Genomic DNA, 26,406 nt, shown 5'->3' on the forward strand with positions numbered 1-26,406 from the left:
TCCTTCAAGGAGTGCACAAATAAGCAACTTCACGTGTTCTAAGATGCGTCTGAAAAGCCGATAGCTACAGTGGCCTTTCTCAGAGCTATAGATCAACATGGAAAAATTCATGTAGAATTTGTCTACGGAAAATCTAAAGTAGCTACAAAACATGGACATAAAATTCCACGTTTAGAACTCTGTGCTTCAGTATTGGCGGTGGAGGTCGCTGAGATGCTATCTCAACAACTTGATGTACCATTAGAGGCAGTCTGTTATTATTCGGACAGTAAAGTTGTTTTGGGATACTTGAATAACACAAGCAGGAGATTCTATGTTTATGTCTGCAACCGTGTTGTAAGGATTCTCAAATCTTCCTCACCTTCTCAGTGGCTCCATGTGATCTCTGAAGAAAATCCAGCTGACTTGGGGACTAGAAGCTGTGATGCTTCCCAGTTGCAAGAGAGCTTATGGCTGAGAGGACCGTCGTTTCTCTATTCAGAGCATATTGTTCTGGGCAACGATGCATTCCCACTGATGAATTCTGAGTTTGACAAAGAAATACGTCCAGGTGTGGAAGTGAATAAGACACAATTAATGAATAGTGCCCGTCTTGGTACCAGCCGTTTCAAACGTTTCTCAAAATGGAAAACCCTTGTGTCAGCTATCACTCTTCTTCTGAAACTTGATGACAGAGTCAGGCTTAAAGACAACAAGGAAAACTGTATGGACCTGAAATTGATTCAGAGGGCTGAAAACCTCATTTTGCGAGAGGTCCAATGCAAAACATACCATCAGAAGATTTCCGCTTTACAAAAGCAGAGACCATTGCCAAGCAAGATTTTTCTTCTTACACTCACTTCGTATCGGAGGAAGACTTAAGGCTTCTGCATTATCCATGAGCGAGAAGCATCCCATTTTGTTACCTGGTAAACATCATGTTGCATCGATTATTGTTAAACATTTTCATGAACGAGTCCAACACCAGGGTAGACATTTTACTGAAGGAGTAGTCAGGAAGGCCGGGTTCTGGATCACAGGGGGCAAGCGTCTAATATCCTCCCTGATATTCCACTGTGTGACTTGCAGGCGTCTTAGAGCAAAGTTTTCTGAACAGAAAATGGCTGACCTCCCTTGTGACCGCCTTTCTCCCTCACCACCGGTTACCTATGTGGGAGTGGATGTGTTCGGACCCTGAAATGTCATCACAGAGGAGGGAGCGCGAACTCGAAACGCTGGGCCGTGCTTTTCACCTGCTTGTATTGCCGGGCTGTTCATATTGATCGATCGAAGAAATGAGTACTTCTTCATTTATAAACTCCTTAAGAAGATTGTACGCAATCCGTGGCGAAGTTAAAGAGTTTAGGTCTGATCGTGGAAAAAACGTTGTAGGATCGACAGATGCTTTACAGATCAGTGTTATAAACGTAGAGGATAACCATATGAAGAACTTCCTCGAGGACAAACGAACAATATGGAAATTTAACCCACTCCGCTCTTCGCACATGGGTGGGGTTTGGGAGAGGCTCACGGGGGTGACCAGGCGTATCCTCGATAATATGCAGCTCAACTCAACACAGGGACAGCTATTTCATGAAGTCCTTTCAACTTTCATAGCGGAAGTCAGCGCCATTATCAACTCTAGGCCCATAGTTCCGGTTTCAAATGACCCAGAATCGCCGTTGATCTTGTCACCGTCAGTTCTGTTGACGCAGAAAACCGGTTCTGTGGAATCGTTCCAGCAGGTGAACAAAAAGGACATGTATTGTTCGTAATGGAGATATGTGCAACTTCTCGCAGACACATTCTGGAAAAGATGGGAAAATGAATTTCTTTCAAGCCTTCAACAGAGACAGAAATGGCAATCCGAATCTCCAAACCTGAAAGTTGGCGATGTAGTCTGAGATTGAGATGTTGCGAGGAATCAGTGTCCACTAGGGATCATACTCCGTGTGTTCTATAGCGAAGACAACCTCGTGAGGAAAATCGAAGTGAAAATTGTGAAAGACGGAAAAGGTTTTGTTTATGTGCGGCCTGTGACGAAAGTTGTGAAACTGTTGTGTGAGTAAATCACAAGTGATGTAAGCAATGAAACTATTATATGATGTACTGTGTTCATACTTGCCTTTAGCTACTTTGGATGTGAGGAAACATCACCTCTTTTTTGCATTTTTCTTTGTATTCAACTATGTATTCGATATTGATATTATCATGTCTGGCGGGGAGTGTCGTGTTACCTACCACGACATGACTACCGTACGAGTTATTGCATACAGTTTCCGTTGTTGAAACCACATGCTTATGTTCACACGATGCAGACTGTTGTTTGTTTTGCCTACCACAGTGCAAGTTTATCAATATTTTGCATGTCTTTATCTATGAACAATTCATGGTTAAATGCACAGGGTATTTTTATGATCAATATCTGCATTGTTTTAAAGTTAACCGGTTGCGGCATCTCCAAGTCACTCATTCTTGGCCAGGTCACGTTTACATGTTGATATTTTGTATTAATCTTTACATACTTGATGATGCATCGTAATTATAATTAGTCTGATGTATATCCAATCATTTCTTTAACTTGATAATTGAACTTAAGAATTATCTGGAAGTTATGGTCGAAATTAAAAACAATGGAACACATTTATAGTCATAAATTAAGATTTATGTTGTATGTATGGAAAACACCTACTGTCATGATTTGTGCGATTGTATTTTATTGAAGTGTGATACCTTTTGCTCAATATTATTTCCAAAGTGTTAATACTTGTTGTTCAATGTTATTTCAGCTGTTCACTACATATTGTATAATCACCATACTGAATAAAGCGTCACCTACAAACACCGGGTGTTTACGATATTGAGCTTTACATGTACATGTATTGTAAAATAAGAATTGGATTTTTTTTTTTTTAAAAACCAGATTTTTTTCCATTGATATCGAATAAAAATAAGCTTTGTGATGATTTGATTTACTATATATATATCAATGATTGTCAAAACAAAATAGGATGACAGAATTATGTTTGGCTTCCTTTCAATCCAGATTATTGTCAAAACAAACCGTAAGTGATGGCTTTATAAACAAGTTAATGTGGGTTTATTTTGGGGGAGTAATAATGAATATGGCATGAACTCTCAATTTTGTAACTTTTTTCTCCTGTGACATTTTATCCACCTGAGGAAAGGACATCATTTCCTGTGACTTCTTGTTCTACCGGTTTTATGGCTCTTTGTCCCGTGACTTTCCGTCCCGTCTACCGTACATCAACACGTGGCCATTCTCGCAGTATGAATATAGCCATGGTAGCTTCTACATTTTGATAATTAATTCTTTACCTTAGTTTATGCCAAAAAAGTAGAATTTATTTGTTGTGCTAATTGATTTTGAGACTCAAATGACTGGGAGGCACGGTTAAACGGTTAAATCCACCAGGAGAGAGAGAGAGAGAGAGAGAGAGAGAGAGAGAGAGAGAGAGAGAGAGAGAGAGAGAGACCTTCCAGCTTCCGTAGCATTCGGTCCGTCTTTGCATTAAAAACGCAATACCGGTATTACTATGTGTTTTAACAGTACAGGTGCTAATTTGTTTGGTTTTTTCTGTGGAGGGGGTTTTCCTTTATGAAAGCAATCTCTATAATTTGAACTTATTTCATCGTATAATGCTAACTCCTCCTAGGCATCTGATCCCACTTCTGGTATATCAAGGGATCCGTGACCAACTCTCTATTTGAATTGCTTACAGGAGTAATGAGATTGATCACTTGTTCGTTATCCTCACCTTTCAAAAAGACATGTATATAATACAGGTTTGTTCTTATCCAATAGCTCACTGCCTTTTCTGGGGGTGGGGGGTGGGGGTGGGGTTGTTCCGGCAATGTATCTATCAACATTATATTACACTTTTGAATGACTGAATTAATCTGACGACATTCAGTAAAATTAAATCATTAATGAATTAATTAGTATTCATTAAACCACCACCCATGTTATACACTAAAACAATCCTGGCTATACAGAATCTGTGGTATCAATAACGGATGTAGCATTGTTAAATAATACAGATAAAGCCGAGAATACAACTGACGCTAAACACGAAAGGGGGGGGGTCCTTCAAATCAAGGAATGAGTTTTATAGCATAGCCCCCACCCCCTCCCCCGAGAACGGGCTCATGTTACGCCCACCCCCTCCGCCAAGCTCATGTTACGCACTTGATAAAAACCCAACCCACAATCTTGAATATACCTTTATATGTGTATTTAGTGTACCATCCCCATCTAGCAATTCCCATGTTTTAGTTTGACGATTTGAATGTATTTACAAGTATTTCTTGTACAATGTATATATACTGACAGAAAGAATGATTGTTAATAACACGCCTGCGCACTGACGAGTATAGCTGGTGACTGCAATACTGACTTTAAGTACCCGGTATAATTAGCACCACCCCCTTCCCCGGCAGGCCAGGAAATCCTAATAGGACTCTTTTTCTGGAGGGGGTTAATCTGCATTCGCATAAAAAAATCCAAGTGAACGAGACATCAAGAACAAAAGAAAATCTTAAACAAATACACACCCGTAAAGTTTCTGATTATTTATTTCAATCGTCCAATATACTGTACCAGAAGTACTAGATACTGATTCTATGGATAATAAACATGTATAGTACATAAACAGAGACATTAAACAATATACACAAGTACACCTAATTATAATCAATGAGTTAGACAATGATTTAATAGAAAATAACTGAATTCTACAAACGTTTAATGTTAAAGATATATTTGTTAATAAAATAATCACAGAATATGTTCAACGTTTTATCATTGTACACAGACAAGTGGAAACGTAACGAGAGAGATTTGCGGGACAATCCATTAAATAGCATTATGTACAAAGATACTGGTAACCTATCGGGGTCTTATACTGAGTACATCTACTAAGTATACATCAGGGACTATACAGAGTGTCTTCTGACATGTTTCTTTATCTCTTGTACTCAGTAACATCTCTCTACAATTCTATCAGGGACTATACAGAGTGTCTTCTGACATGTTTCTTTATCTCACACATCACTCCTTGTACTCTGGCAGTCTGCACACACTGTCATACAAATCTCCACTATCACTGCACTTACACACCAGTCACCTCATCCTCTCTAGAGCAGACACACCCTCCCTGTCTAACACAGAGTCATACTCTCTATACCTCACCCTGACATTGACGTCTACCCCTGCCCCCAGCAACATCCTTACCTTCTCCATTCTGTGACTAACATAAATACCATGATCATCAATCAGTGTATACAACAGAGGTCTCACATCAGACTTACTGTGGAATTTATCATACAACTGTATCGACTGATTGACATCCAGACCCACACACAACAGACGTCTCAGTACATCACAGTCTCCCTTACTGATTGTCTCCCACAAAACTCCCCCTCTATCCATACACCACACTGATCTGTCTGTGACCACATCATCATCATCATCCCTACTGTCTGTTTTAACTCCAGCATGTCTGATGTCCATCAGACAGTTAAATAGGTGTACATTTCCATTAAATTGACCTGGAATGATTTTATTTTGTTCCTGTATGAGATATTTCACTATATCTGGTTTGTTCAGCATTAATGCTGTATATACTGATGACACTTTGATATCAACAACCTGAGAAACCCTGTCAGCTCCATGTTGCACTAGATATTTCACTGTTGATAAAGAACCCCCTCTTACTGCTGCTATCAGTGGTGTATTCCCTTCTCTATCCTGTAGAATGACATCAGCCCCCGCCTTTCCCAGCTCCTTCACCATACTCACATGTCCTCCCTTACATGCTGCTATCAGTGGTGTATTGGTGTAATTACCCTGTAGATTGGCATCAGCCGCCGCCTTCACCAGTTCCTTCATCACACTCACATGTTCTCCTTACATGCAGCTATCAGTGGTTTATTGCTGAACTTATCCTGTAGATTGACATAAGGCCCTGCCTTCACCAGCTCCTTCACCACACGCATATGTCCTTCCTCACATGCCACTATCAGTGGTGTATTCCTGTACTTACCCTGTAGATTGACATCAGCCCCTACCTTCACCAGCTCCTTCACCATACTCACATGTCTTCTATAACATGCAGCTATCATTGGTGTATCATTCACCACTATACTGGTACTCTGTAGATTGACATCAGCCCCCGTTTTCACCAGCTCCTCCACTATACTTACATGTCCTCTCTCAGATGCAGCTATAAGAGTGGTGTATTCCCCCATCTATCCTATAGATTGACATCAGCCCCCGCCTTCACCAGCTCCTCTATTATACTTGCATGCCTTTCTCTACGTGCAACAGCAAGAGGTGAATAATTACACCAATAAGTACCTTTAATGACCTGCTGACCTATCCCATTGATCGTTTTCTTACAGACGGGAAGCATAACTCTGACTGTATGTACATCACCACTATAACAACTCAGCAGAAGTAATCTACACTCTTCTACTAGCCTATTGATTTCACTTTCCTGTTCATTGCTTGTACCTAACTTCTCTAACATCTTTTGTATTTGATTAGTAATCATATTCCAAATATTTTCAAATATCCCAGGTCCAGATTGTTCTTCAAGGTCATTTTTTCCTGTAATCCTAAATAATTCACTTATTTCATTTTCTTTTTTTGTCTGTTGTACTATGTACTTTATTATACCATAATGTCCATAGTAAATCACCCAGCTGATCACTCTCACATTGTACGTGTATTCAACATCTACTATTTCTTCTTTATCATCTCGTTTCTTCCTCTGATCAATCAGTACCACCTGTCTCTCCCTCTCACTCAACTTCTCACTCTCCTTCATCACATTCGTTCGTTTACGCACTATCTTATCTACCTTTCCCTGACTGGACAGAAATACAGATTTTAATTCTGTGTATGACTTTGTCTTTAACACACCAATAAAAGCCTGACACACCTGGGGATGTTTTAAAACCTGATTACTGAAAACATCATACAGCTCCATGTTCTGTATGTCTCTGTACAATCTCTTTGCTAACAGTGGGTACTGATCCTCACGTAACCTTATACACAGATCAAACGATTCCTCTCTCTCATTGTTTTTATCATCGCTCTCCTTTTTTACATCATTATCATTGCTACAATTATGCCCCGTTCTAGATTGAGAATCATTCATTTTCACTTTCGTTTTGTTAACAACACCTGGTTCCCTTGTCTCTGGTTTGACATAATTAGCAATATAACTACTACTCATACACCGCAACATTTGATCAGGAAACTGTTTGCCATACTGATAAGCACAGATTTCAAACATGGAGTCATGTATAAATGTGTATTGCTCACCACACTGTTTTGTGTATGTCCCCTCCATTGCTGACAAAGCTTTCACAAACTTGAATGCATCGGTCTGACTTTCTAATTCACAATTTTCCAAAGTGTCGCTTTTCATATTCATGAAATATTCATTTTTTTTATTAAACTTAGTATCACTGTAGTGTTTTAATGTACAATTTTCTGAAACATTAAATTTTATTTTCTTATTATTAAATTTTTTATCCTTTAAAATGTCTTTTGAGAGTCTGTTTTCATTTAGCATACACAAAACAAGTGTGGCATAATTCAGTTTGTTATGTTTTTGCATAGCATCAAGTTCATCAAGGATACATTCGACTGGATTCAGGAAAAACTTTGAACCAAGAGTTTGGAATTTTGTTTCCTTTGAGAACAATTTACAGAGAAGAGGAAACATGCGAGATGTTGATGTCAGCAATGCAGGCAACATTAGATCTGCATTTAAACCATACTTCTTGAGAATCTGTTTTTTGTCTTTGTCATTCAATGCATTATCAGAACTGTGTAACTTAATCACAGCCTCTTCTTTGGTAAGGAATGGTTTGTAAGGTAGTGTCTCATTGAACACAGCCTCTCTACATGTCATCAAAGTTTTAGACTTAACCATGCAAGGATCTGTTATTTTTTGTTCATAATTAGTCAACACATCTACATTAGATTTCTGGAGGCCAAAGACACCCACCACATCATCAATAACAAAAACCTGCGGATTTCTAGGGTCACCATAGTCCTCCATCTTCCTGACGTCTTTGGTTGGTACAACCTCGTAACCTTCCTCCTGGAGCTTGAGGGCGATGTGATGAGCCGTGGCAGACTTCCCAGACCCAGGCACACCAACAAATGTTACGTAAGGTTGGTTCCTGACTTTCTCCATCATTGACGAGAAGCTGTGGGTTTCATAGTAAAGCTTGTCTTCCTCTTTCCATTTCTGAACATCAATATTGTATTGGTCTGAAATTATACATTAATGAAATAGCTGAATACCAATGATGCCTTATTTCATAATGTACACTAGATTTGTTAGAATGAAGTACATAAAATTACCATAATAGTACTAACAGTCAATAGGCCACATTGAAAATGTATTCTAATAATGTGTTATACACATGTATTTCAACACATCCTAGTTATGTTCCCCAGACAAAGTTTGGGAACATATTGTTTTTACTCTGTTTCTTATTATTATGTTCCCCAAACAAAGTTTGGGAACATATTGTTTTTACTCTGTTTCTTATTATTATGTTCCCCAAACAAAGTTTGGGAACATTGTTTTTACTCTGTTTCTTATTATTAAGGTCTTCCGTTTCCAACGGAAGACCTTCTAGTGATTCTACTGTTTATTATCATTATGTCTCCGAACACAAAGTGTCGGAGACATATTGTTTTTGCTCCGTTTCTTATTATGTCTCCGAACACAAAGTGTCGGAGACATATTGTTTTTGCTCCGTTTCTTCTTATTATGTCTCCGAACACAAAGTGTCGGAGACATATTGTTTTTGCTCCGTTTCTTATTATGTCTCCGAACACAAAGTGTCGGAGACATATTGTTTTTGCTCCGTTTCTTATTATGTCTCCGAACACAAAGTGTCGGAGACATATTGTTTTTGCTCCGTTTCTTATTATTCTTATTATTCTTATTCTTTTCTTCTTATTTTTCCTCTTCTTTAGTGAGAAATTTGTCCGACCGATTTTGTGAAAGTGCTTCGACAGATCCACTTCAAACTTTGTGAGCTGATAGGGGGTCACTAGAAGGGGTGCATTCAACTTTTCAAATTTTCAAAATGGCCGCCGTTTCAAGATGGCGGCCAAAAAACGTCAAAAACTCAAGGTTGTCGGATTTCAACCAAATTCGATTTCTAGGGTAATTTAGTGATCCCAAGTCCATTTCCACCATCAATTTTTTTTTGAGCCGCCATTTTCACAATGGCCGCCATATACCGAAATATTTCAAAGTGTTAAAATCTCTACAACATTTGGGTTCTGGGGTAAATGGAGGGTCCACAACTCATTTCTAGCATCAGTATTTCCTTCCAATCAATTTTCAAATGTCTCAAAATGGCCGCCATTGAAGAAAATGGCGGACAAAAATCAAGTCCGTCGGATTTCAACCAAATTCAGTTTTTAGGTGTTTTTGAGAATCCTGAGTGCATATCTGGCATCAAAAAGCATTTCTGACATGGGGAGGTGTTCGGAGACATTTGTGTTGGCATCCCAACACAGTTATAGCTAGTTATTATTATTATTTTCTTCTTATTCTTATTATTCCTCTTCTTTAGTGAGAAATTTGTCCGACCGATTTTGTGAAAGTGCTTCGACAGATCCACTTCAAACTTTGTGAGCTGATAGGGGGTCACTAGGAGGGGGTGCATTCAACTTTTCAAATTTTCAAAATGGCCGCCGTTTCAAGATGGCGGCCAAAAAACGTCAAAAACTCAAGGTTATCGGATTTCAACCAAATTCAATTTCTAGGGTAATTTAGTGACCCCAAGTCCATTTCCACCATCAATTTTTTTTGAGCCGCCATTTTCAAAATGGCCGCCATATACCGAAATATTTCAAAGTGTTGAAATCTTTACAACATTTGGGTTCTGGGGTAAATTGAGGGTCCACAATTCATTTCTGGCATCAGTATTTCCTTCCAATCTATTTTCAAATGTTTCAAAATGGCTGCCATTGAAGGAAATGGCGGCCAAAAATCAAGTCCGTCGGATTTCAACCAAATTTTGTTTCTAGGGTTTTTAGAGGATCCTGAGTGCATATCCGGTATCAAAAACCATTTCTGACATGGGGAGGCGTTCGGAGACATTTGTGTTGGCATCCCAACACAGTAATAGCTCGTTATTATTATTATTTTCTTCTTCTTATTATTATTATTCCTCTTCTTTAGTGAGAAATTTGTCCGCGCGATTTTGTGAAAGTGCTTCAACAGATCCACTTCAAACTTTGTGAGCTGATAGGGGGTCACTAGGAGGGGTGCATTCAACTTTTCAAATTTTCAAAATGGCCGCCGTTTCAAGATGGCGGCCAAAAAACGTCAAAAACTCAAGGTTGTCGGATTTCAACCAAATTCGATTTCTAGGGTAAATTAGTGACCCCAAGTCCATTTCCACCATCAAATTTTTTTTTTGAGCCGCCATTTTCAAAATGGCCGCCATATACGGAAATCTTTGAAAGTGTTAAAATCTCTACAACATTTGGGTTCTGGGGTAAATGGAGGGTCCACAATTCATTTCTACCATCAGTATTTCCTTCCAATCAATTTTCAAATGTTTCAAAATGGCCACCATCGAAGAAAATGGCCGCCAAAAATCAAGTCCGTCTGATTTCAACCAAATTCAGTTTTTAGGGTTTTTTGAGAATACTGAGTGGATATTTGGCATCAAAAAGCATTTCTGACATGGGGAGGTGTTCGGAGACATTTGTGTTGGCATCCCAACACAGTTATAGCTCGTTATTTATTATTATTATTATTATTTTCTTCTTATTTTTCCTCTTCTTTAGTGAGAAATTTGTCCGCTCGATTTTATGAACATGCTTTGACTGATCCACTTCAAACTTTGTGAGCTGATAGAGAGTCATGAGGAGGGGTGCAATCAACTTTTCAAATTTTCAAAATGGCCGCCGTTTCAAAATGGCGGCCAAAAAACGTCAAAAAATCAAGGTTGTCGGATTTCAACCAAATTCGATTTCTAGGGTACTTTAGTGACCCAGAGTCCACTTCCACCATCAAAAAAATTTTTCAGCCACCATTTTCAAAATGGCCGCCATATACTGAAATATTTGAAAGTGTTAAAATCTGTACAACATTTGGGTTCTGGGGTAAATGGAGGGTCCACAATTCATTTCTAGCATCAGTATTTCCTTCCAATCTATTTTCAGATTTTCCAAAATGGTCGCCATTGAAGAAAATGGCGGCCAAAAAATTAAGTCCGTCGGATTTCAACCAAATTTAGTTTCTAGTGTTTTTTGAGAATCCTGATATGGCATCAAAAACCATTTCTGACATGGGGAGGTGTTCGGAGACATTTGTGTTGGCATCCCAACACAGTTATAGCTCGTTATTATTATTTTTCCCCCTTTTCGTCTCCGAGACCGTTGGATGGATTTTCCTGAAACTTTCACAGATTATAGAGAACGATGGTACCTTGAGGCATTTTTTTTCATTTTTTCAAAATTCACTTCCGGTCGCAAGATATGTCCAATTTTCGTCTTTTTACAAGATATCTTGTCCAGCGTTTTTCTCAGAAACGGTAAAAGATAGAGTCACCAAATTTTCAGAGTTAATGGATCTCACTCTGTAGGCGTGCAGTAGGGGGTTAAGAATATCGGCCGTCACTTTCAGTCGTCACCGGAAGTGATTAAAGGAAACATGAATTTCAAACTTTTTTCTTTCAAATTGAAACCTATTTCGGTTTACTATATCTTGATCTAATTCTCAAAAATTATTGACCCCACCGGAAGTTGAATCTTCAACTTCCGGTTATATCAAAGAAAGCCTATTCATTCTCTCATTTTTCAGTGCCATAAATCTCGGTCATGAAACTAGTTAATGAGTTGAGTTTTACATATATTATAGTCATTATAAATGTCTAGAGTAATGTCTAATATTTTTGTAAAATTTACTTCCGGTCGGCAAATACGGCTTATTAGCTGTTTTCGTTGTCCAGCGTTTTTCTTAGAAACGGTAAAAGATAGAGTCACCAAATTTTCAGAGTTAATAGATCTCACTTTGTAGACGTGCAGTAGGGGGTTAAGAATGTCAGCCGTCACTTCCGGTTGTCACCGGAAGTGATTAAATGAATCATATATTTCAAACTTTTTTCTTTCAATCTGAAACATATATCGGTTTACTAGGTCTGGTTCTAATTCTCAAAAAAATGTTGACCCCACCGGAAGTTGAATCTCCAACTTCCGGTTATATCAAAGAAAGACTATTCATTCTCTCATTTTTCAGTGACATAAATCTCGGTCAAAAAACAAGTTAATGATTTGAATTTTACATATCTTATAGACACTATAAATGTCTACAGTAAATTTAAATATTTTTGCAAAATTCACTTCCAGTCGTGAGATATAGGGTGGACATATTCAAACCTTGTTTTTTCAGTTTCTCAATAATGAATATAGATAGAAGCTTGAAACTTGTAGAGTTGATCAACTAACTTTAGCCCAGTGTACACATACATTCAATTTTTTTGTCCGTCACTTTCGGTCTATACCGGAAGTATTTGAAAAAATGTCGATTTTCCGATTTCTTCGAGTGATTTCTCAGAGATGGGTGAAATTTTCAGGAATAATGTCTTCTGAAATGACCTTGCTATAATTATTTTTGTTTTTACAAAATTCATTTCCGGTCGGAAAATATGGCCGATTTTCTGTTTCTCAAAAGGAATTTTGTCCAGCATTATTCTTGAAAAAGGTCAAATATAGGTTCATCAAATATTCAGGGATGATCAATCTCCGTTTGTAGGCGTGCAGTAGGGGGTTGAACATGTCGACCATCACTTCCTGTCGTCACCGGAAGTGATGGAAAGAATCGCAAATTTCAAACTTTTTCTTTTAAATTGAAACCTATACTAGTTTATTAAGTCTCTTTCAAAGTGTCAAAAGAATATTGACTCTGTCGGTAGTCAAAACGACTACTTCCGGTTTCTTGATAAAATACCTTTTTACTTTTCGTCTCTTTGTCCCCATAAATCTCGCTTATATTTGAAGTCTTTCATATGATTTTCACATGTCTTAATAAAAGTATCAACTTCTAAAGTTTTGATGATTTTGTTTTTCAAAATTGACTTCCGGTCGGTAGTAACCTACTACTTTTTCTTTCTTTGGTTTACTTCTTTTTGTTGAGAAGTCTTTCAGATAGAGACGTGAAATTTTCAGGGAATATAGACAGTAAAGAGTCGCTGTCATTTATAGGAAAACGCATCTGAATAGTACTTCCGGTCGTCACCGGAAGTTACGAGAAAGGAGTAAAAACTTCGATAATACATTTCTCATTCATTGTTAAGGCACATTTTCTGATACATTTAAGTGGTTTTTGTAGGAATAGAAAGCTCTTTACCGGAAGTGGTCTAACGGAAGACCTACTCATTACTAGTAATGAGTGTCTAGTTATTATTATGTTCCCCAAACAAAGTTTGGGAACATATTGTTTTTACTGTTTCTTATTATTATTAAGGTCTTCCGTTTCCAACGGAAGACCTTCTAGTGATTCTACTGTTTATTAAGGTCTTCCGTTTCCAACAGAAGACCTTCTAGTGATTCTACTGTTTATTATTAAGGTCTTCCGTTTCCAACGGAAGACCTTCTAGTGATTCTACTGTTTATTATTATTATTATGTTCCCCAAACAAAGTTTGGGAACATATTGTTTTTACTCTGTTTCTTATTATTATGTTCCCCAAACAAAGTTTGGGAACATATTGTTTTTACTCTGTTTCTTCTTCTTCTTATTATTATTATTATTAGGGTCTTCCGTCTTCAGCGGAAGAACCTTCTATTATTCTATTGTTGATTTTTCACTTTTCTTCTTCTTATTATTTTTATTCTTTCTTTTTTTTTCCTTACCGATTTTGTGCAGAGGATTTCTCAGAGATGGCTTGATCGATTTGCTTCAAATTTTTAGGGTTGATGCATTGCTATCTGAAGTTTATATCTTTTTTTGGATTTTCGAAAATTCACTTCCGGTTGGAAGTTATCCCCCTTTTATCGATTTTCAGATGACCATTTTGTCCGGACAAAAACTCAAAAACGACAAAAGCTAGAATGCTGAAATTTTCAGTGATGTTAGACGACATGATGTAGTTGTGCACATCGGTTTTCAAAATTTCCGGAAGTGCCTAGTATGGAAGCTCGGTAGGGGTCGAAAATGGAGTTTAAAAAAGTGCCCAATTTTTTTCCACGTTTTAAATCAGAACTTTTTATTCGTAAATATTTTGTTTAGACATATATAACAAAAGTTGTACAGTTGATTGAGATCTTTCGTGTCATATCAAGAAATGCGCCCATGGGCCTAATGGCTCGCCTGAACCATTGAATTTCTGTTACAATGATTAACTTTTTTCTCACGAAACTTTTGATAAGACATGTAGAATGAAAGTTGTTCAGTTTTGGAAGATCTATCTAATGATGTCAAAAAATAGGCCTCCGGGCGTCATGGCTCGCCTGAACAGTCGAATTTGTATCACAATCAATAACATTAATAACTTTTTTCTCGAGAAACTTTTGACAAGACATGTAGAACGAAAGTTGTTCAGTTTCGCAAGCGTTAACTAACGATGTTAAGAAATAGGCCTGTGGGTCTCATGGCTCACCTGAATAATTGGGTTATTGTTGCAATGTATTACATTTTTGTCAAGAAACTTTTAATAAGACATCTAGAACAAAAGTTGTTCAGTTTTGCAAGATCTTTCGAACAACATCATCAAAAAGGCGAACGCGCCTCATGGCTCGCCTGAACAGTTTGATTAGTGTCATAATTACTAACTTTTTTCTCGAGAATCTTTTGATTAGACATGTAGAACAAAAGTTGTTCAGTTATGCAAGATCTTTCGAACAACATCATCAAAAAGGCGAACGGGCCTCATGGCTCGCCTGAACAGTTTGATTAGTGTCATAATTACTAACTTTTTTCTCGAGAATCTTTTGATTAGACATGTAGAACAAAAGTTGTTCAGTTTTGCAAGATCTTTCATACGATATCAAGAAAAAGGCCAACGGGCCTTATGACTCGCCTTCACAGTCTGATAAATGTCGCAATCAATAACTTTTTTCTGAAGAAAATTTTGATAGGACATGTAGAACAAAATTTGTTCAGTTTTGCGAGATATATCTAGAATGATATCAAAAAATAGGCCTTCGGGCAACATGACTCGCCTGATCAGTCGAATTGTTTTCGCAGTAAATAACATTATTAACTTTTTTCTCGAAAAAAGGCTGACCCCTTTAATTAGTGGCCGAGAGGGGCAGAGAGTTTTTAATTTATAACACTTAAATGATCAATATTTATAAAACATTACCGAAGCTAAATTGTACGTCTAGACAATATATTTGTATCATTATTTATGAACGAAAATCTCAGTGAAATTCTTATCTCATCACATCTAAAATTGGACGGAAGACCCACTCGTTGCTCGCAACAAGATCGCATCTAGTTATTTTTTTATTATTCTTTTTCTCCGGTACTTTTTTGTCCGGTAGTGTTCTCAGAAACTACAAAAGGGATCGATATGAAACTTTCCAGGATGATAGTATAGCGTTTGTAGATGTGCATAATGATAGTCATTTTGTTTGCACGTGCATGCACGCGCGCGCACGTGCATTGCAATTTTGGTACAAAAAATGGAAAATCAGAATATTGAAGGAAGCGATATAAAACCTAAATAGGATGATAGTATATCATTTGTACATATGAAAAATAATAGTTATTTTGCCAGCACGCGCACGCATGTGCGTGCACGCGCATTACAAAATTTGTACGCTAACTTTGGAATCAGTCTAACTTTTTTGTTGTTCATTGAAATGGCTTGAAATTCATATCATAGGTCGATATTGAGACCCTTAACTGATTTACATGGTAAAAATTACCCATTTGCACGCGCATGCACGTGTACTTCATTTTGATTGGATAATGCTAAAACGTTTGTAACTATCTTATTTATGAAGCGAATGAGATGATATCCACAGCATACGTAGACAATATGTGTATCTATATATTGGTGTAACAAAAAAATGCCAACGCACACGCGTATGCGCGTGCAACGTTTTTTAAATGTTCAATTTTTAAAGGACGATAACGTTTTTGTTTTTCAACAAATTCTATTGATATTAATGGTTTAGATGTGTCTTGGTACTCCTTACAAATTGCTGTGGTTAGAATTACTGCTCAGCACGTGCATGCACATGTGCTGAATTCTGATTGGGCGATTTTAAAATCGCTATAACTTCCTTGTATATGGTGGAAACGTTATGAAATTCACACTGTGGGTATATGATACATATGCCTGTTGAACGACATCAACAAAAATTCTGAATCATACACGCGTGCGCGTGTATGCGCGTGCAACGCTTTCTTTCATTTTTTGGTACTGAAATGACCATATTGAACGTACTACATGTAATTAAAGGCTAAAATAAAATGATTTTTTGTTATAGATTCCCAAGGACATCACTTTTTAATTGGGGGAGGTTTGGGGAACATATGTAACGGTCCCCGTTACAATTAGAACTAGTTAAGGTCTTCCGTCTCCTGCGGAAGACCTTACTATTATTGTTCGCGTTCTTCTTCTTCATTATTATTATTATTATTATTATTTTCCTTGGTAGTACACGCGTTTTTCTCAGCCATTTCTCGATCGATTTTCACGAAATTTTCAGGAAAGATGTCTTTTGGTGATGAGACTTTGCTTGCAAAATTTCGTGCTTGACGTCACTTCCGGTCAGGAGTTATCTCTCTTTTAGTGACTTTTTGAAGGGCCTTGTTGTCCACACATCTCCTCCGTTAGTTTTGAAGCTAGAGTCTTGAAATTTCTACACAAGATAGAGTAAACATTTTAGAAGATTTGTGGGGGATTCGATTTTACCGGAGGCGATTTGCCTAAACGCTCGCCTGGACCTGAAAAAATGGATGCCAAAATTTTTCGCCGATTTCGGCGATTTTTGACCTTTGATCTCCAATATCTTTTTTCTTGCAAATATTTTGTTAAGACATGTAGAACAAAAGTTGTGCACATTTACGAGACCTTTTCGAAAATATCAAGATTTACGGGCTAACCCCTTAAATTAGGGATCTAGAAGGGCTCAAAGTCTAGATCAAATATCTCAAAAATCGTTAATATTTTGGTATAAGTCAAAGAACAAAAAATGTTCATCTCAACAATCCAAATCTATTCATATAAAAATTTAGGTCATATGTTACATAATAAGGGATTTTAAGGGCCAAAACCATAAATTTTTTACCCCTTGTATCTCGAAAACGACAAATATTTTGAAAAGCAATAAAGAATAAAAGTTGTTCAGAATGATGATCTGAACAATATGCATATTTCGTTTTTACATTATGTGGCCCCGTTAGGGAGCTACAGTTTGGCCCCTAAAAATTACTTCTAGAAATAACTCGAGAACGGTAAAGAATTTCTAAATACTTGTTGAACAAAAAATGTTTGAAATGTCATGACCTTTCTTACGATATCAAGCGAAATGGGCTGACCCTTTAAATTAGGGGCCCAGAAGGGTCCAAAGGTTTATGAGAATATCTCAGAAACTATTAATATTTTGTAATAAGTCATTGAAGCGGAAATGTTCATCTAAACGAGCTTGTTCTTATCAAATCAAAAAGTAGGTCATATGTTACGTAATAAGGGATTTTAAGGGCCAAAATCATAAATAATTGACGCCTCATATCTTGAAAACGACAAATATTTTGAAAAGCATTATTGAACAAAAGTTGTTCAGAATGATAATCTGAACAATATGTACCTTTCGTTTTTTTCCTTATGTGGCCCCGTTAGGGAGCTACAGTTTGGCCCCTAAATATTTCTTGTAGAGATAACTCGAGAACGGTAAAGAATTTCTAAATACTTGTTGAGCAAAAAATGTTTAAAATGACAAGGCCTTTCTTACGATATCAAGCAAAACGGGCTGGCCCTTTAAATTAGGGGTTCAGAAGGGTCCAAATGTTTTTGAGAATATCTCAGAAACTATTAATATTTTATAATAAGTTGTAGAAGCGGAAATGTTCATCTCAACGAGCTTGATCTTATCAAATCAAAAAGTAGGTCATATGTTACGTAATTAGAGATTTTAAGGGCCAAAATCGTAAATATTTGACGCCTCATATCTTTAAAACGACATCTTTTTTGAAAAGCATTATTGAACAAAAGTTGTTCAATGTGTCATAACCTATCGATCAATATCAAAAAATGGGTCTGTGGGCCTCATGGCTCGCCTGTAGAGTCGATTTTTGTCGATATCAGTCGATTTCAAAAACTTGTAACTGGTAAATATTTTGTAAGGACATATTGAACAAAAGTTGTTCAGTTTATCGAGATCTATCGATTGATATCAAGAAATAGGCCTATGGTCCTAATGGCTCGCCTGTAGAGTCGATTTTTTGTCGATATCGGTCGATCTCAATAACTTTTTACAGGTAAATATTTTGTAAAGACATATAGAACTAAAGTTGTTGAGTCTATAGAGGGCTAACAAATGACATCAAGAAATAGGCCCGCGGGCCTTATGGCTCGCCTGGAGAGTCGAATTTCAAACGAATTTCATCGCAACTTTGCTTCAGAAGCTTATGATATGAAAAATTGATTATATCTAAAGTGTCTTAAAGTCGGAAACTAAATTGGGACTCATTTGTCTTTTTCTTTTTTTTTTTTAAACTCCGAGTGCATCAACAAATTGGACGGAAGACCTACTCGTTGCTCGCAACGAGATCGTGTCTAGTTATTAGGGCTTTCCACCTTTCTGTGGAAAGTCCTATTGTTATTGTTCTGTTTATTATTATTTTCCTGCCGTCAAAAAAAATCTTCGTCTTAAGACTTATCGAAAAACTTTATAGTCCATCATATAGTACTTCTTGAGAAACGAATACAGTTCACCCTGCGTAATTGAACTTTGACCCCTTACGGAGTTATTTGACCTTTCGCAGAAATCATTGTTAGCACTTCTACTTTGTAACCGTAAATGATAGGAGGATGAAACCTTTTCTAAAACACAGAGGGTAATTAGTAGAAGCGAAGAATTTCAAATGAAGGGGTTCGGTGTCCCCTAAGGGGAGTTAATGCCTCTTTATGTTTTGCGATTTATTCGTAAAATATGTCGAGCTTGAGAACGGTTTGTCGTAGAGACATGGGACCAACTGGAATAGGATCGGTGACCTTTGACCTTGAAAATTAGGTCAAGGTCAAAGGTCAAGGTCATCAGAAAAGAGGAAAAAATAGCACTTTTTATACTCTCTTTCCTGCTTAAGATAGCATTGAAATATTATATGGGTAAGTATTGACTTCTTGATTGGTTTTGATAGTATGCATTACAACTTTGAACTTTGACCCTTCTGTGAATTTCGGAGACTCGCGTCGAAAACCTTGTTATCGCTACTCCTACTTAACGGAAAGTCATAGAGACACGAAACCTTCGCTAATGAATTCACAGTAAAACCCTCTTGCAAAGAAAAAATAATCAAAGGGATACGAAAACCCTTAAGCATAGTTATTGCACCTGAAAGTCTCCAATATCATTATCTAAGCCTATAACTTTTGTATTAATAGAGATAGAGACATGGGACCACTTGCATTAAGACCGATGACCTTTGACCTTCAAAATGAGGTCAAGGTCAAAGGTCAAGGTCATCATCAAAATTAATTTTTTTCCATTTTCAAGGTCTTTCAAAGTATTTTTAGCATTGAGAAGTTAACCGAAAGTAACCGAAAACCCCTAAACAAATTATTGACCCTGAATGTCTTGATTAACATTTTTTAAGCTTATAGCTTTTACATTAATATAGATAGAGACATGGAATCACTTGGATTAAGACCGATGACCTTTGACCTTCAAAATGAGGTCAAGGTCAAAGGTCAAGATCATTGAGAAAATTATTAAATTTTCTAAGTCGTTTTGAGTTTCGTACATCATTATAAATATTCTTAAATATCTATCTTTAAATCATTGTAGGTGGAAAGCCCTCTAATTGTTCGCGAACAATTAGGATCACTAGTTATTATTATTATTATTTTCCCTTTCGTCTCCGAGACCGTTGGATGGATTTTCCTGAAACTTTCACAGATTATAGAGAACGATGGTACCTCGAGGCATTTTTTTTCATTTTTTCAAAATTCACTTCCGGTCGCAAGATATGTCCAATTTTCGTCTTTTTACAAGACATCTTGTCCAGCGTTTTTCTCAGAAACGGTAAAAGATAGAGTCACCAAATTTTCAGAGTTAAGGTAACTCCATACTCGCAGTTTTATCTGATACAAGTTTGAAAAATGTATTTATTTCCATTCATTAGAGTTAAAACTAACAAATTATCAAATAAAATACATATGTCATCACACTTTTTAAGATACGAGACGTACATAAACAGAATCATATATCACTGTCAGAAAATTGCAATTTTCCTTAAACAGCGTTATCAAAATTTCATACAAACTGGTTATGACGATATAGTAGCATTCATAACAATTTCACAAAAATATACAAAATGTCTGTAAAAAATAAAGGAAATCTATCGCATAATAGACTTGATAAAGAAATCAATAGAAACAGAGTTATTGCCCTTGGATTCAATATTTTGAAACGTATCATAGATTATTCATCTATAACTTACACTTTTAAAATAGTTTATTTTTAACAAGATTTTATACAATAACTATCGGAAAAGACTCCAACAAAATTTATGTTCCTATCACGCATAAATCTAAATAAATCATTGATTTTGCAAAATCTGATGACGTCACAGGAGGGTGGAATTACTTTAATAGATCTCACTTTGTAGGCGTGCAGTAGGGGGTTAAGAATGTCGTCCGTCACTTCCGGTCGTCACCGGAAGTGATTAAAGGAAACATGAATTTCAAACTTTTTTCTTTCAAATTGAAACCTATTTCGGTTTACTATATATCGTTCTAATTCTCAAAAAATGTTGACCCCACCGGAAGTTGAATCTTCAACTTCCGGTTATATCAAAGAAAGCCTATTCATTCTCTCATTTTTCAGTGCCATAAATCTCGGTCATGAAACTAGATAATGAGTTGAGTTTTACATATATTATAGTCATTATAAATGTCTAGAGTAACGTCAAATATTTTTGTAAAATTTACTTCCGGTCGGCAAATACGGCTTATTAGCTGTTTTCGTTGTCCAGCGTTTTTCTCAGAAACGGTAAAAGATAGAGTCACCAAATTTTCAGAGTTAATAGATCTCACTTTGTAGGCGTGCAGTAGGGGGTTAAGAATGTCAGCCGTCACTTCCGGTCGTCACCGGAAGTGATTAAATGAATCGTATATTTCAAACTTTTTTCTTTCAAACTGAAATCTATATCAGTTTACTAGGTCTGGTTCTAATTCTCAAAAAAATGTTGACCCCACCGGAAGTTGAATCTCCAACTTCCGGTTATATCAAAGAAAGACTATTCATTCTCTCATTTTTCAGTGAAATAAATCTCGGTAATAAAAGAAGTTAATGATTTGAATTTTACATATGTTATAGACACTATAAATGTCTACAGTAAATTTAAAATATTTTTGCAAAATTCACTTCCGGTCATGAGATATGGGGTGGACATATTCAAACCTTGTTTTTTCAGTTTCTCAATAATGAATATAGATAGACGCTTGAAACTTGTAGAGTTGATCAACTAACATTAGTCCATTGTACACATATATTCCATTTTTTTGTCCGTCACCTCCGGTCTATACCGGAAGTATTTGAAAAAATGTCGATTTTCCGATTTCTTCGAGTGATTTCTCAGAGATGGGTGAAATTTTCAGGAATAATGTCTTATGAAATGACATTGCTATAATTATTTTTGTTTTTACAAAATTCACTTTCGGTCGGAAAATATGGCCGATTTTCTGTTTCTCAAAAGGAATTTTGTCCAGCATTTTTCTTGAAAAAGGTAAAATATAGGTTCATCAAATATTCAGGGATGATCAATCTCCGTTTGTAGGCGTGCAGTAGGGGGTTGAGCATGTCGACCGTCACTTCCTGTCGTCACCGGAAGTGATGGAAAGAATCGCAAATTTCAAACTTTTTCCTTTAAATTGAAACCTATACTAGTTTATTAAGTCTCTTTCAAAGTGTCAAAAGAATATTGACCCCGTCGGTAGTCAAAACGACTACTTCCGGTTTCTTGATAAAATACCTTTTTAATTTTCGTCTCTTTGTCCCCATAAATCTCACTTATATTTGAAGTCTTTCATATGATTTTCACATGTCTTAATAAAAGTATCAACTTGTAAAATTTTGATAATTTTGTTTTTCAAAATTGACTTCCGGTCGGTAGTAACCTACTACTTTTTCTTTCTTGGGTTTACTTCTTTTTTTGAGAACTCTTTGAGATAGAGACGTGAAATTTTCAAGGAATATAGACAGTAAAGAGTCGCTGTCATTTATAGGAAAACGTATCTCAATAGTACTTCCGGTCGTCACCGGAAGTTACGAGAAAGGAGTAAAAAATTCGATAATGCATTTCTCATCCATTGTTAAGGCACATTTTCTGATATATTTAAATGGTTTTCGTAGGAACAGAACGCTCTTTACCGGAAGTGGTCTAACGGAAGACCTACTCATTACTAGTAATGAGTGTCTAGTTTTCTTCTTATTCTTATTATTCCTCTTCTTTAGTGAGAAATTTGTCCGACCGATTTTGTGAAAGTGCTTCGACAGATCCACTTCAAACTTTGTGAGCTGATAGGGGGTCACTAGGAAGGGTGCATTCAACTTTTCAAATTTTCAAAATGGCCGCCGTTTCAAGATGGCGGCCAAAAAACGTCAAAAACTCAAGGTTGTCGGATTTCAACCAAATTCTATTTCTAGGGTAATTTAGTGACCCCAAGTCCATTTCCACCATCAATTTTTTTTTCAGCCGCCATTTTCAAAATGGCTGCCATATACCTAAATCTTTGAAAGTGTTAAAATCTCTACAACATTTAGGTTCTGGGGTAAATGTAGGGTCCACAATTCATTTCTAGCATCAGTATTTCCTTCCAATCAATTTTCAAATGTTTCAAAATGGCCGCCATTGAAGAAAATGGCCGCCAAAAATCAAGTCCGTCGGATTTCAACCAAATTCAGTTTTTAGGGTTTTTTGAGAATCCTTAGTGCATATCTGGCATCAAAAAGCATTTCTGATATGGGGAAGTGTTCGGAGACATTTGTGTTGGCATCCCAACACAGTTATAGCTCGTTATTATTATGTCTCCGAACACAAAGTGTCGGAGACATATTGTTTTTGCTCCGTTTCTTGTTATGTCTCCGAACACAAAGTGTCGGAGACATATTGTTTTTGTCTCCGTTTCTTATTATTCTTATTCTTTTCTTCTTATTTTTCCTCTTCTTTAGTGAGAAATTTGTCCGCGCGATTTTGTGAAAGTGCTTCGACAGATCCACTTCAAACTTTGTGAGCTGATAGGGGTCACTAGGAGGGGTGCATTCAACTTTTCAAATTTTCAAAATGGCCGCCGTTTCAAGATGGCGGCCAAAAAACGTCAAAAACTCAAGTATGTCGGATTTCAACCAAAATCGATTTCTAGGGTAATATGGGCATCCCGAGTCCATTTCCACCATAATTTTTTTTTTTGAGCCGCCATTTTCAAAATGGCCGCCATATACCGAAATATTTCAAAGTGTTAAAATCTCTACAACATTTGGGTTCTGGGGTAAATGGAGGGTCCACAATTCATTTCTAGCATCAGTATTTCCTTCCAATCAATTTTCAAATGTTTCAAAATGGCCGCCATTGAAGAAAATGGCCGCCAAAAATCAAGTCCCTCGGATTTCAACCAAATTCAGTTTTTAGGGTTTTTTGAGAATCCTTAGTGCATATCTGACATCAAAAAGCATTTCTGACATGGGGAAGTGTTTGGAGACATTTGTGTTGGCATCCCAACACAGTTATAGCTCGTTATTCTTATTATTATTTTCTTTTCCTCTTCTTTAGTGAGAAATTTGTCCGCACGATTATATGAACACGCTTCGATTGATCCACTTCAAACTTTCTGAGCTGATAGGGGGTCACTAGGAGGGGTGCATTCAACTTTTCAAATTTTCAAAATGGCCGCCGTTTCAAGATGGCGGCCAAAAAACGTCAAAATCTCAAGGTTGTCGGATTTCAACCAAATACTATTTCTAGGGTAATTTAGTGACCCCAAGTCCATTTCCACCATCAATTTTTTTTTAAGCCGCCATTTTCAAAATGGCCGCCATATACCGAAATATTTTAAAGTGTTAAAATCTCTACAACATTTGAGTTCTGGAGTAAATGGAGGGTCCACAGTTCATTTCTAGCATCAGTATTTCCTTCCAATCAATTTTCAAATGTTTCAAAATGGCCGCCATTGAAGGAAATGGCCGCCAAAAATCAAGTCCGTCGGATTTCAACCAAATTCAGTTTTTAGGGTTTTTTGAGAATCCTTAGTGCATATCTGACATCAAAAAGCATTTCTGACATGGGGAAGTGTTTGGAGACATTTGTGTTGGCATCCCAACACAGTTATAGCTCGTTATTCTTATTATTATTTTCTTTTCCTCTTCTTTAGTGAGAAATTTGTCCGCACGATTATATGAACACGCTTCGATTGATCCACTTCAAACTTTCTGAGCTGATAGGGGGTCACTAGAAGGGGTGCATTCAACTTTTCAAATTTTCAAAATGGCCGCCGTTTCAAGATGGCGGCCAAAAAACGTCAAAATCTCAAGGTTGTCGGATTTCAACCAAATACTATTTCTAGGGTAATTTAGTGACCCCAAGTCCATTTCCACCATCAATTTTTTTTTTAAGCCGCCATTTTCAAAATGGCCGCCATATACCGAAATATTTTAAAGTGTTAAAATCTCTACAACATTTGAGTTCTGGAGTAAATGGAGGGTCCACAGTTCATTTCTAGCATCAGTATTTCCTTCCAATCAATTTTCAAATGTTTCAAAATGGCCGCCATTGAAGGAAATGGCTGCCAAAAATCAAGTCCGTCGGATTTCAACCAAATTCAGTTTTTAGGGTTTTTTGAGAATCCTGAGTGCATATCTGGCATCAAAAAGCATTTCTGATATGGGGAAGTGTTCGGAGACATTTGTGTTGGCATCCCAACACAGTTATAGCTCGTTATTATTATGTCTCCGAACACAAAGTGTCGGAGACATATTGTTTTTGCTCCGTTTCTTGTTATGTCTCCGAACACAAAGTGTCGGAGACATATTGTTTTTGTCTCCGTTTCTTATTATTCTTATTCTTTTCTTCTTATTTTTCCTCTTCTTTAGTGAGAAATTTGTCCGCGCGATTTTGTGAAAGTGCTTCGACAGATCCACTTCAAACTTTGTGAGCTGATAGGGGTCACTAGGAGGGGTGCATTCAACTTTTCAAATTTTCAAAATGGCCGCCGTTTCAAGATGGCGGCCAAAAAACGTCAAAAACTCAAGTATGTCGGATTTCAACCAAAATCGATTTCTAGGGTAATATGGGCATCCCGAGTCCATTTCCACCATAAATTTTTTTTTTGAGCCGCCATTTTCAAAATGGCCGCCATATACCGAAATATTTCAAAGTGTTAAAATCTCTACAACATTTGGGTTCTGGGGTAAATGGAGGGTCCACAATTCATTTCTAGCATCAGTATTTCCTTCCAATCAATTTTCAAATGTTTCAAAATGGCCGCCATTGAAGAAAATGGCCGCCAAAAATCAAGTCCCTCGGATTTCAACCAAATTCAGTTTTTAGGGTTTTTTGAGAATCCTTAGTGCATATCTGACATCAAAAAGCATTTCTGACATGGGGAAGTGTTTGGAGACATTTGTGTTGGCATCCCAACACAGTTATAGCTCGTTATTCTTATTATTATTTTCTTTTCCTCTTCTTTAGTGAGAAATTTGTCCGCACGATTATATGAACACGCTTCGATTGATCCACTTCAAACTTTCTGAGCTGATAGGGGGTCACTAGGAGGGGTGCGATCAACTTTTCAAATTTTCAAAATGGCCGCCGTTTCAAGATGGCGGCCAAAAAACGTCAAAATCTCAAGGTTGTCGGATTTCAACCAAATACTATTTCTAGGGTAATTTAGTGACCCCAAGTCCATTTCCACCATCAATTTTTTTTTTAAGCCGCCATTTTCAAAATGGCCGCCATATACCGAAATATTTTAAAGTGTTAAAATCTCTACAACATTTGAGTTCTGGAGTAAATGGAGGGTCCACAGTTCATTTCTAGCATCAGTATTTCCTTCCAATCAATTTTCAAATGTTTCAAAATGGCCGCCATTGAAGAAAATGGCGGCCAAAAAACAAGTCCGTCGGATTTCAACCAAATTTAGTTTCTAGGGTTTTTTGAGGATCCTGAGTGCATATCTGGCA

The 26,406-nt window shown here is 36.9% G+C and overlaps 3 protein-coding genes across 3 annotated transcripts in view; 1 reads left to right on the forward strand and 2 right to left on the reverse strand.

Annotated features, from left to right (window-relative positions):
- Nucleotides 1–213: 213 nt before the first annotated feature.
- On the forward strand, nucleotides 214–861 carry LOC130050534 (uncharacterized). Its single transcript, XM_056150744.1, has one exon. The coding sequence runs from the start codon at nucleotides 214–216 to the stop codon at nucleotides 859–861; it is 648 nt and encodes a 215-aa protein (XP_056006719.1).
- Nucleotides 862–4,557: 3,696 nt separating this feature from the next.
- Nucleotides 4,558–26,406, reverse strand: part of LOC130050161 (uncharacterized) — a 47,037-nt gene continuing 25,188 nt past the window's right edge. Inside the window, exon 5 of the mRNA XM_056149288.1 lies at nucleotides 4,558–8,290. Coding sequence (XP_056005263.1) covers nucleotides 6,255–8,290 — 2,036 coding nt within the window. The 3' untranslated portion in view covers nucleotides 4,558–6,254. The remainder of the gene's footprint in view (nucleotides 8,291–26,406) is intronic.
- On the reverse strand, nucleotides 5,123–5,890 carry LOC130050535 (ankyrin repeat domain-containing protein 17-like). Its single transcript, XM_056150745.1, has one exon. It carries the CDS (start codon nucleotides 5,888–5,890, stop codon nucleotides 5,123–5,125), a length of 768 nt encoding a protein of 255 aa, XP_056006720.1.

Source organism: Ostrea edulis, chromosome 9, assembly GCF_947568905.1.
Source record: "Ostrea edulis chromosome 9, xbOstEdul1.1, whole genome shotgun sequence".
Classification (NCBI taxonomy): Eukaryota; Metazoa; Mollusca; class Bivalvia; order Ostreida; family Ostreidae; genus Ostrea; species Ostrea edulis.